The sequence below is a fragment of the Myxine glutinosa genome, chromosome 1 (assembly GCF_964187855.1).
Source record: "Myxine glutinosa chromosome 1, kmMyxGlut1.1, whole genome shotgun sequence".
Classification (NCBI taxonomy): Eukaryota; Metazoa; Chordata; class Myxini; order Myxiniformes; family Myxinidae; genus Myxine; species Myxine glutinosa.
The window spans coordinates 96065301-96077475 of NC_136261.1; the positions used below are offsets into that span (position 1 = coordinate 96065301).

General features: G+C 43.0%; 1 protein-coding gene across 1 annotated transcript; it reads left to right on the forward strand.

Moving 5' to 3' along the window:
• The first annotated feature begins 5029 nt into the window (after positions 1 to 5029).
• On the forward strand, positions 5030 to 11690 carry LOC144890943 (uncharacterized). The gene is made up of 4 exons (XM_078772846.1): positions 5030 to 5175; positions 5593 to 5753; positions 5930 to 8104; positions 11000 to 11690. Exons 1-4 carry the CDS (start codon positions 5030 to 5032, stop codon positions 11275 to 11277), a joined length of 2760 nt encoding a protein of 919 aa, XP_078628972.1. The 3' UTR covers positions 11278 to 11690.
• The last annotated feature ends 485 nt before the right edge of the window (positions 11691 to 12175 follow it).

Genomic DNA, 12175 nt, shown 5'->3' on the forward strand with positions numbered 1-12175 from the left:
TCAGTCCTCGCTTCGTCCCTCATTGCTCCAATTTGGTCTCCCAGCCCCCTGTTCTCTTCCACGAGGGCCCGCATTTGCAGCATGAATAGGCCCCAATCCATCGGCGGCGCTGCTACGGTCGCCATAGCCATGTGCGAGGCGCCATTTTGCGCGCCCTCGTGCGCGAGAGCGCCATTTTGCGCGCCTGAAACCTCCTCAACCACCTCCTCATTGCCCTCCTCCACATACATTTCCCCGAGGTCCTGGGTCGATTCTACCCCGTCTATCTCTCCCACCGGCATCCGTCGCCTTGACCATCCATGGCGCGATTTCAAAATTCAGGTTTTTCTTTAAAACAAAACAAATTTCGGCAGCTCGTAATTTTGAGCGCGTTAAGCGCGCTTCGGGTCCGACCCCGCTCCCGACACCAATTGTTACGGACCGCGGATAAGGATGTTGGTTTGCCGAGCGGATGGCACCACGGCCGAACAGTTACCCCGACTAACCCGATTCCCGAACGTTGGCCGGATCGCGCCACAGATATTCAATATGGAAAAGACAAAAGCGACATGGATGTGAAGGAGAAGAAGACAAGACAAAAAGGTTGGAAATACTACTACATTTATTCTTACTATTTACACGCTCAAAGTAACCAAGGAAGAAGGAAAGATAATAAAATAATTTACAGAAGAATTCAGAGACACAGTGCAACGCTAGCTTACCTACAGTCTTAATTAACCCAGGGACAAGACACACAGAACAAACTCACGTACACAAAAGGATGGAAAGGCAGGAGGTGGATGGCTGGAGGGAGAGGAAGGTCCAACGGGTACTGCAGCACGATCGGCGCGTTTAGCAGCCGCCGTTCCTTCGCGGCCCTGCTCAAAACTGCCGTCTGGTTCCAAACTGCTGTTGTTGCTGCTGTGGCTGCTGCTGCTGCTGCGGCTGTGTGGACGTCGCGTGCTCTTTTCAGGACTCGTCTCTCTCGTCTTGTCAAAGCTCATCTGGTCCAACCACTCAACTCAACAACAACTCCTTGCTTCTTGCGCGCGCTTTTATAGCGCCTCAGGCGATCAAGCCGCCGGCCTTCAGGACACGCCCATCGGTCAGCTCGCCTCGGCCCTGATTGGTCGGCACGGCCCTCTGGCTCCGCCCTTGATGACGATGGGCGGGCACGCCCTTCTTCCCCGAGCTGAGCACATGCTTAATGGCGGCTTTGGGGCGAAATCAGCAACCCACCGCTGTAACAAACCTGGCAAACTGCCCAGTGCGGTTGGCAATGGAGACTTGGAGGGGATGTAGCTGGAAATGGAGATTTTGGGAATGGGAATGAAAGGGAATCTATCTTGTTTCACTTGGTGCAATGGAGTGTCATCTTAATGGAAGACAAGGCCTTACCCTAATACACATAATAAAGATATAACTATCAACAAGGGGGAAATCTATGATTGGCTGACGTGATTGTTTATGACCTAATTATGGGACGCCCTTTGACCTTTATACATAACTGGAGTAAGGAGGGTCCAGAATAAAGCACTAATAATAAAAAACACAATTAAAAAAACACAATCCTCATATCCACAACAATATATATATATATATATATATATATATATATATATATATATATATATATATATATATATATATATATATATATTTATATATACAGGGTGATTGAAAAGTAACTCCCTATTTTAAAATACTTATAATTTATTTCTTAACTATAATTTTTACAAGAAATGGATATAAGACGAAAGCGTATAGCATGAAGTTTTATTTAAATTTCGATATGGGCACCAGAATTCGCCACCAGCTTCTCAAGCCGCCCGGGAACCGCGTCAACTGATTTCACCAGGAACTCTTGTGGGATGGAAGACATAACTTCTCGTATTCGCCCTTCAAGTTCTTCCAAAGTCGTTGGTTTGGTACAGTAGACTTGCTCTTTTACCGAGCCCCAAAGAAAAAAGTCACATGGTGTTAAGTCAGGGCTCCTGGCTGGCCACTCATACGGACCACGACGACCCATCCATCTCCCAGGGAAGTGGGCATTCAGCCATTCACGAACAACAATAGCAAAATGTGGAGGAGCGCCATCTTGCATGAAAATCAAATCTTCAACATTCTCCGAAGCACTGATAATTGGCCAGATTTCGTCTTGCAGCATGGTGAGGTACCTTTTGGCATTCATGGTATCGCGAAGAATGAAGGGACCTACAATCCTTTCCGAAGTCATTCCACACCACACCGTTACCTTGGGCCGATATTGCGTTTTTTCAGAAATAACACGAGGATCTTCTCCTGCCCAGTAATAGCAGTTGTGACGGTTCACAAACCCACCGATGTGAAATACCGCTTCATCAGACCAGAGGATATTTTTTAAAGAGATCAGACCAATCTTCATACCAAGCCAGCATCACCTCCCCAAACTCCATGCGAAGGTCGCAGTCTTTAGCAGAGAGTGCTTGACAGTAGTGCGGCTTCCAAGCATGCCATTTAAGCTCCTTTTTGAGCACAGTTCGTACTGTGTGAAAGGAGAGCCCACTTTCCCTTGCTGCATGTCGAATTGACTTTCTTGGGCTATGTGTAAACATTTCTTGAACTGCTTGCACTGTCTCCGGGTCACTGGACTTGGAAGGGCGACCGCTTCTTCGAGTATCAGATACAGATCCTGTAGCCATGAGTTTTGCATGACAAATCTTGATCGTCTTTGCCTCAACTTGAGCATGTGCTCCTTTAATGGTCCTCCACCATCTTTGCACTTGAACAACGGATTTCCAAACTTCGTAACGTGCCGCTAGCTGGGCACGCTCCTGCAGGGTAAGACGTCCAGCCATGTTTGTAGGGCTTCCGAATTTCAAACAAAAAATAATCTGAAAAAAAACCAACACAGATTAAATTCTCATACATTAAGGAACAAACACTAAAAATTTGAGAAAAATATTACAATAAATAAATAATTTCTAAATATTTTAAAATAGGGAGTTACTTTTCAATCACCCTGTATATATATTTATACATACATATATATATATATTTTGTTATGTCGGGAGGGGTAGAGAAATATCTATAGCCAGGTAGATCTGAATAGGTAACATGCTTCGACTGTCGCGATAGGGAATCTACCTTGTAATAAGTTCTGTGTAGTCCGGTTTGTCGGGTTAAGATGTATACCTGTGAACATACCAGGATGTTCGAGTGTTAGATAGTGTAGGGATTAAAGATAAACCCTGTGCGTCACACCTGGTAATCAAACCTTTGTCCCTTATGGCAATGCACTCATTTAAAGGGGAACGGACATGAGTATAGGCATCAAATGCTTAAGATTAATTAATTGTAGCAACAAAAAAGATTAAGTTTGGTGCAAAAATTGTTGCTCTAGCATGCGTGAATCGTGAGATATCCGAGTTTTAAAATGCCAATAGCAGATGATTTCTCTCGCGCCGGCCAGCATCTGGTGATGACTATCATCATCGTCGTGACGTCATCGGAGGAAGCTGATGTGACTGCTTAATAGTAAACAATGGCAAACAAAGCGATGTTCTGATCGTCACGAAGCCAACAAGGCTTTAAGAACGAAAAACTGGGTTACTTCGCAAACGTCATTTCCGGTTTGCGGTTTTGACAAAACTGTTTTTGCTTGTTCGGCGAAATTTTGACAAATTCTAATAAAAGCGCGAAGATATTTGTGAAATGAACTCAATAGAAGTGTTTAAGATATGTTTATGTTTCGAAATCTGCAAAGTTGTTTTGGTCGTGTCCGTTCTCCTTTAAACACTTAGACAGGCCCTTAGCGCAACATTAAATAATTCCCTTCCCTGACAAGGACTTCGGAAGAAAACAGGCAAGAGGCCAGTTCAGGGCACCACCGCATGGGCCACAGCCAGCTACACCTCCGGCAGGCCTCGAGTAGCACGAGCTATGGCCACGCTACAGGCCTGTGATTGGGTGGAGGGCACTGATTGGGTGGCGCGCCAAGGCTGACGTCACCGCCGCAAGGTTATATAGGGCCACGCCGAACGACATTGGCACTCTTGCAAGTCTTGCACATCCGGCTCTTCTTGCTTGCGCAGCTTCCTCTGGCAGCTCGAACACTTGCGCACGTCCTTCCCTGGCTGTCTTGTGCTCTCTGTGCTTCCCTGCTTGGTCTTGGGAGGTCCCTGGTAGTCGTCGGCTCGCCCATCTGCGTGGTGCTTGGAGCGGTGCTGTGGTGCTGGAGCGAGTGACCTCATGGGTGCATTGGGGCCGAACGGAGCCGTGTTGGACGGCAGACAATACCAGACGACGGACAGATAAGGACGCACCACATTTCACAATATAACGAACGTTTTATTTTCCTTAATTCATATTCCCTCGTCTCGTATCCGAAATCTGTGTGTGGGGACGTCCCGATTAGGATATTTATTACCAGTGCGTGCTTTTCCTGTCCCACCTCCTTGTGAATAAACCCTTATATTATTTTCTGTATATATATCTGAACGCAGTTTCCGTGTGATTGCTTTAATAGGTAAGGCTGCCGGGCTCTTGCGCCGCCCCCCTCCATCCTGCGCGCTTTGGTGTAGCTTTTGTTTTTGGAGTCCGCCATTGAGTTTCGCCTCGAGAGCTAAGGCCTTCGCGATCGGCTTCCGTGACCGCCTGATTTTAATCAAAGGCGGCCGCACGACAATATCTATAGACAGGTATTCAGAGAGATGGAGGTAGAGATATATAGATATATGTATATGAAGTCATCACTATTCTGAGGACAGTACACCACACAAACAGACAAGAGGGGAAGGCAAAGGTACTCCTGGGGGTTTGGAGGTGTAAGACCATTACACGGACAGGGAAATTGAGCTCTTTATGTAAATTGCAACTCCGCCACTGAGATGCTGTTGAACGGGAGGAGAGACACGAAGGAGTTGCCTGTCCTGTTACATCCTCTGGATTCTGTCAGTAACATCCTCTGGGAGGGGAAGGATCATGTTAAGTTTCAATGTGAACCTGAAATTGCAAAAAGAATGATATGGTGTAAACTGTAAAGGAACAGAGAAGGTTAGATTGCAACAGAATGGGGAAGCAGCCGAAGCCTGGAAAGCAACCTGGAAAGCACCTGAGGCACAGAGTAAACCAAACCAATTCAGCCAAGCTGGGTGCAGAGTGTTACAGCAGGGTATTGGAAAACAGAAGGAAAGATGGTGTACCAGCTGAGTTTAGGTTTGATTACTGCAGTGCTGACAGCCTGCAAACATGCTTGTCGAAACAGCAGTGATACATTGAGGATGGGGTGGTTTGGGGGAGGAGGGATGGGGGTGGGGGGGAAGCTGGGACAAAAAAAAATCCCCCACAAATAATACAGGAGGTGAAAACACCATGACATTGAGACAGTCTCAGTCTTTACATAGATGCAACAGGCAATTAAGCATTAAATCCTTGGCTCCAATAGCAGCGGGCAGGATAATACGTTGGTCCTCACATTGAAAGAGATCAGATAACCTCATGAAGAAATCTGACGTTAATAAAAAGGGAAAATTTCCATTTATTGTCATAAATTATTTTCTTCACCCCAGATATAAGGACTTTGGTTGAGAAATTTGAGAAAGAAATGTTTTTTTGTTGTTGTTGTTGTTGCAGACTACCTCCCATACTCGTGCTGCATTTCGATTCTGGCCTTCCATCAGCCAACCTTTCCAACCTTGCTTTCTGTTGGATTGGCAACCATTATGAGGTGTCGGCTCTTATTCAGTGGTGTCACAATCCTGCTCATTTTGTCGCATGGGTACACCTTCCTGATGGTATGTATAACAGCAGTTTGAGCTCAGGATTTGCACACCTGAGCCACGTGTCTGGGCCGGGCTTGTTTACTTTGCCTTGTTATTCCATTTTGCGCTATAATAGGTTATCTTCAAACTTTTATTTTGACTTTGGCCAGTAAAAAAATATATTGTGACAGTCTGACCTTTGCTGGCAGGTGATTGGTTGAAATGCGATGACCACCTGAGACCATGGAGCAAGCGATGTTCTGTTCCTGATGTTCTTCCTTCTGAAATTCGTGTTGTGTTTTGGGAAATCACAGGATTCTTGCAACAGTCACAAAATGAATCCAAGAAACCTAGTTGTAAGGAAACACCGGTGTCTTGTTTTCCAATGAACGAGGAAGAAAAAATCATGTCATTTCCTTCTATTGACTTAATAAATGCTGATAATACTGGATCCAACAGCTTACCTCAACGAAAACCTCAGCAAACATCCCTGAAATCATCAACACTGCATGGATTAGAAAACCATGATTATTCTGATCAAATTCTCGTGAACGTTGGCAATGAAGATAAGATAACAGATCAAAAGGACAACGGAGAATTGCCCGATTCTCAAATAGCAAGGAAGATTCAGATTTGTGGCCAAGACATTGTGGACAAAGACAAATCTATGATAGAATATTGCAGAACAGTTTTTGTCTCTTTGGAAGGGCAGACATTGGAAGTAGGCAAATTGCCTAAAATTGGAAAGAGTGACATTCCTTTAGCATTCAAATCTAAGGTATGCAGTATATCTGGGTGGTCATCTGCTTCACCCGGTTACATCTCACCACTCGGGACAATGTCTTTAGAGCACTGCGCCACACTGAGCAATTCAGGAACCACAGTCACTGCAGCAGTGTCTGATATTCTCAATGCAATCAGAAAATCTCAGAACTATTCTCAAGAAGTTCTGTTCTCCAGTACGGACTCGCAAAAGGATTTTGAGCAGAAACCATCAGATTTGAAGACATTTGGGACTGCGATTGGTGATTATACAAATGCAGCTGATAAATATTCATGTAATAATGATCAGCAGTTTGGATTACCAGAACTAGAAATGAACTTTGAAGGACTTGAGTATTGTCCTGAAAAACCTTTAAACTTGGATGTGTTATCTAAGCAGTCAGAGTCTCTCCGTGTTGATGTTCCTGATAATAGGCCTGCAGGAAACGGGTTACAGAACATTAAAAATGTTGCCGAGACGGCGATTCCTTCACCTCATCTTCAAACAAGAGTGACTCATTTTGTCTCAACGTGCAGGCAAGTGTTGGAAAGTAATAAAACAGACTGTGAAATTATTCAACCTGAGGTTGGATATTCCCGGACCATAAAGCAGAGCATTCTTTCAAAGAAGCGCTCTGCTAAAGAAAATGATACAACTGATGATTATGTGCAAGGAAGATTATTAGAGAATACCAAAAATTTAACTGGGAAAAACAACCACAATTTGAGTGTTGTTATCGATTCAACAAATCAAGTTAATGCTTCACCAAGTGATGATCCTTCTGCCCCTGGATCATCTAGCAGAATGGATGTCGATTTGTCATTTGTTGATCTATTGATGCCAGAATCGAATGAAACAGAAGGGAATGCTCCATATAAAATAATGGAAGATTTTGGAATGAGTTTAGAAAGTAAGTCTAAAAGTGAGGTGGTGCCCATCAAGGAAAACTTGAGTAAACCCCAAGTTTCCTTGGAAACGGAGAGCAAGCCATCCGAGGACATGTCACTTAGCAGTCGATCAATACGTCTACGAGATCGGACAAAGCGTAAAGCGACTCACCGTCTTTCGCTTGATGAGCCAAAGCGTCATCGGCCCAGTGCAAGTGTTAACCGTATCAGTGAGAACTCTCTGGCTGAACTCCATGCTCTGAAGCTGATCCCAGATTGCCACCAGGCATCCCAGCAACGCAACTCTCGTTTTGGCCGTGCTTCTGTCGGTTGGTCAAATAACTTTCTTGAGAAACTAGTGGAATCGCCTTCACAAGGAAACCCCAAGGACTCGGATGGAGCTGCACACACTCGCACGGCTCATCAGAGGTTGGTTCAAAGCCCGTTTCAGGCTGCAAAAAGTGCATTTGGACAATTTATGAGCTATCAGCCTAAAAGCTTACACAATGTTCAACAACACTCCGAATCCAAGCACCCGAAGCTACTTCCTACGAAGCGCACCATCTCCTCTCCAAAATGCATTGCAGCAGCTTTGCCCACAGCTTCGAATCCCACGACACTGCCAGCCATCTCTGAACCAACAACTCAAAAAGACGATACAACGCGACTTCGACAACTACTGCGGAAGCTCAAGAAGAAGAAAGTAAAGCTGCAGAAGCTTGAAAGTGCCTCCAGTGAGTTGATTGTTTTTCTCATTTTTATTGATGATAGCTTTTCAATTTCTGAAAAACAAACTTTAACTCTGGAATCATTATGTTGTTGCTAGCAGAATAATTATGTAGGAATGACGTTAATGTAATAACTTTAATCCTTGTAGGAATATGCTTTGCATGCACAATTTTCATTTATTATTATGTACAATGTGATATAACTTCCAGGTTTTTTTTGTCAGGCCCCATTCCCCACTTCCACCTCCCATCCCTTCCAAAATGTTTTCATCTCACCTGTATGATGCAGGTGTGAGATGTTGAATGGCTCAATATTGGCTCAATATTGGCACAAACTGGTATTGTAGCCAGAATATTTCTTTTCATTCTGATTCAATGCATTTTACTACCTATATGAAGGAGAGGTACACGCATGATTAAATATGTATGTAGTAACATAGAATACAATAGACTTATGATTCTGGGTTATGAATACAATGCTGATGCCAAGTATTTGTCCTCCAACCTTGCAAATAAGTAAAGGAAATTTTGATGTGGATGTAAGAACAAAATACCATTCATGAAATGTCACAAGATGTCAAAGCGACACCAAACGCATGCTTGCAATTCTACGTTTTTCATTCTCCAGAAGACTAACGAAATGGAAATGCACAGGCCCAGCAGCCCTTCGGCCTGTACATTTTCATTCTGTTAGTCAAAACTCCAGGAACATCTAAACATCTAGAAGGAAGCACCCACTTCCGTTGCTCTGTGCCAATCGGAACACAACTTGGACGAGTTTGTGCATCGACATTTCCTGATTGCTTATCGGCTTGGTCGTATTTGGACAGCTTGATGTAACATTACACTTGTTTAAAATGCACAACTAATTATTACTCCCGCCAGGGAGTAATGCATTCAATCGTGTGTGTGTGTGTGTGTGTGTGTGTGTGTGTGTGTGTGTGTGTGTGTGTGTGTGTGTGTGTGTGTGTGTGTGCGTGTGCGTGCGTGCGCGTGCGCATATGTGTGTTCGTATGTTCGTGTGTTTGTGTGTTTGTGAACAAGATATCTCGAAAAGTTCTGAACGGATTTGGATGAAAGTTGGTGGGATGATTGCACTTGGGATAAGGAAGAATTGATTCGTTTTTGGTGAAGCTCAGGAAATTATTCCAGATCCAGGAAGTTTTTAGGGAAGTTTTTTGGGATTTTTTTTTTCTGTTTTCCTTTAAAAACCATTTTCTCTTCAATAATTGGGCCTATTGAGAGAAATTTTTTACCATAGGAGGGACTCGCTCTGCAGAATATTTTAATGGTAATTATGATGTCACAGGTCACGTGGTTCGGCCGCCATATTGTTTTGAGTGAAAAACACTAAAATCCAATTTCCTCCAAAATGCCTGAACAGATCGAGGCCAAACTTTGCAGGTAGAATGGCATAACCATGAACAAAAAAGTCAGCGAGCATGACGTCATGCATCACATGGTTTCAGAGTTATGACGTTTTTAAGCACAAACATTTAAAACCTAGCTCCTCCCTCATTTGTGATCCATTCGAGGGGAAACTTCACAAATCTGTTCAGCATATCGGTCTACTAAAATGCCCTTTTGGAATTTGCGATAGGTCACGTGATTTGGCAGATACCGTTAATTAAACGCAAATAATAAAAACATTTATATCCCTTGAACCATTTCATTGATCGACGTGAAACTTCATACTGTAGTAGAAGTCATGAAGAGTAACAAGTGTGCAAAATTTGAAGATGATTGGATGTACGGTCTGGAAGCTGGAAGTTGTTATTGCGTGAAGAAGAAGAGTCTTCGGCTGTGGACGATTAATTTTATTTATCGCATGTACAAACTTGCAGGCATCGTTTGACACAATGTCCCGGGTTAATTTGAACCTCAAATAAAATTATAATTCCAGATTTGTCAATGGCTGATGTATATTAACAAACGAATAAAACAGATTTGGCAAAATTCCAACTTTTTTTTTTTAAAGATCGCATATTCACCCAGGGTTGTGAGAGGCTGAAGAAGAAGAAACCTTCGCATGGGCTTCCCAGACCAAATAAATAATTCTGGCTCTGCGATTTTCAGGTTTATTTATCTATACATATATGGGCAGTGTCTGTTGTCACTGAACTACTTTACTCCCTGAAACTTTTGTTTCCATGGTTGTGAAGTGTTTTTAATAACGTGGTGGTGGTTTTGAATCACGTGGTGGTGAGGTATTTTGAATGATGTGGTGGTGAGGTGTAAAATGACGTGGTGGTGAGGTGTTTTTAAATCACGTGGCTGTGAGGTGTTTTTAATTTCGTGGCTAGTTTTTTCTGTTTTACTGCATTAAAGCTTTTATTCTTATTCTTAAATGATGTTTTTCTCTAATTCCGAGATATATCAAAATTAATTATTTGACATTTAGGGCCTACTTTATTTTTCATTTATTGTTTTGGGGAGATGGGATGTTAAACAAAACGTATTATTCCAACTTGACCCACGGCGGGAGTATGCGCTCCACTGAGTGGCGTTCTAGTTAATTACTGAGCTCGCAAAATAGCTTTTAATATGGCAACCTGAACGTTAAATTATCCGGATCCGGATTCGAATCTTCACCAAAATTGAACCATTCCTTCCTTGTCACACACACAGCCTCCCCACCAAGTTTTGGCAAAATCCATCCATAACTTTTTGAAATATCCTTTTCACAAACAGAGAGATAGACACACGGGGTTGAAAACATGACGTCAGCCCACCTTTGGTGGCAGAGGTAAAAATGTTTATACCAACTACTATCCTGACGGTTTGTTGATAACTCTTCAATAACTTTTCAGTTGTTTAACTGTGCGGTTTATTTAACAATTGAGGCTTATTAAACCATGGAGGTTATTAATGTATGTGTAAAATGATGTTATTTTTTTCCAGGCCCTCCCTCACAGGCCCCATTGAGTGATGAAGCCAGCAGTTCAACTATGCACCCAGTTGTGGATATTATTACTGAACTTCAGCAAAACCTGAACATTCAGCAGGAAACGCCGACATCCGCCGCTCTGAACCAGTCGGAACTTGACTTGGATGACTTGCTCAGTGACCTCTTTGCTCCAGCAAACACTGTGACAGACACAACTCCTTCTGGAAACCAACCAGAACCTTCGAGCGGTGACCTTGCATCGACTGAACCTACCTGGTTTTTTGGTGTTTGACATTTCAAATCTCTCCATCCATTTCACTCTGACAATGGTGTAAACAATGGTGACATTTCAGCAGTTGCATATGCGCAAAATCCTTTGCTGACTATCGTTTTATTACATCGATTCTGCATTTCAATCCAGTATAATAATCCGAAGGTCTGTATTTTTTTCAGGTTGAGAACTTGAAAATGCTGATGTATCTACTTATCAAAGGAGAGATCATTTAGCCAGCATCTGGCATTTAGCCAGCCAGTCCTTTATGCAGTCACATTTGGCCTGATTTGGACTGGTTGTTGATTTGTGTAAAATTGTACATTATTATATTTAGTTTGTTACAGGGAGTCATTTCTTGTTCTTCTTTTAATTCATAGGTGCAGTTGTGTATGTATTGATATTTTGTTTACATTAAATTATATTGAACTGGACTGAATATGCCATAAAAAACTTTTTACAAAACCATTGTAACCCCCAAAAACCAGGCTCACTGGTCACCTCAATTCATTTGTTTTTCCTTTCTATCACCTGTGGAACCAATACGGGACTGATGAAATGACGTCTGAATGCTAATGAGGACTTTCGCGCATGCGCTGTGTGTGCGCGTTTTTAGTGACTCACTTCTGCTGGCGTGGGCAGTTTTAACCTGCCGTTGCTGGGGCAAAATCTGTAATTAGCATTTAAAAGTGAAAAGTGGGGTTAAGCAATTGGTTCACTTTGTCTGCCTGTCCACAAATGTCAGTTTATGATCGGGGAACTACTTAATTTCAATTGAATGTTATATATTTAACACAAATAGGAACATGAATCGGAACACGAACCTGGAGTTTCGCTGTCGGGAGGAGCGCAATAGACATTTTTTGTCCCCCGTCGCCCCGTGGAGCGAAAGGGGGACTATGGTTTTCTCCTCCGTCCG

What these genes read in the sequence shown, in the direction of transcription:
- LOC144890943 (XM_078772846.1), top strand. Translation starts at nt 5,030, where the DNA reads ATGGGGAAGCAGCCGAAGCCTGGAAAGCAACCTGGAAAGCACCTGAGG. An exon ending in GGTGTACCAGCTGAGTTTAG is followed by an intron (nt 5,176 to 5,592) that starts GTTTGATTACTG and finishes TTGTTGTTGCAG; the next exon opens with ACTACCTCCCATACTCGTGC. An exon ending in GAAGCTTGAAAGTGCCTCCA is followed by an intron (nt 8,105 to 10,999) that starts GTGAGTTGATTG and finishes ATTTTTTTCCAG; the next exon opens with GCCCTCCCTCACAGGCCCCA.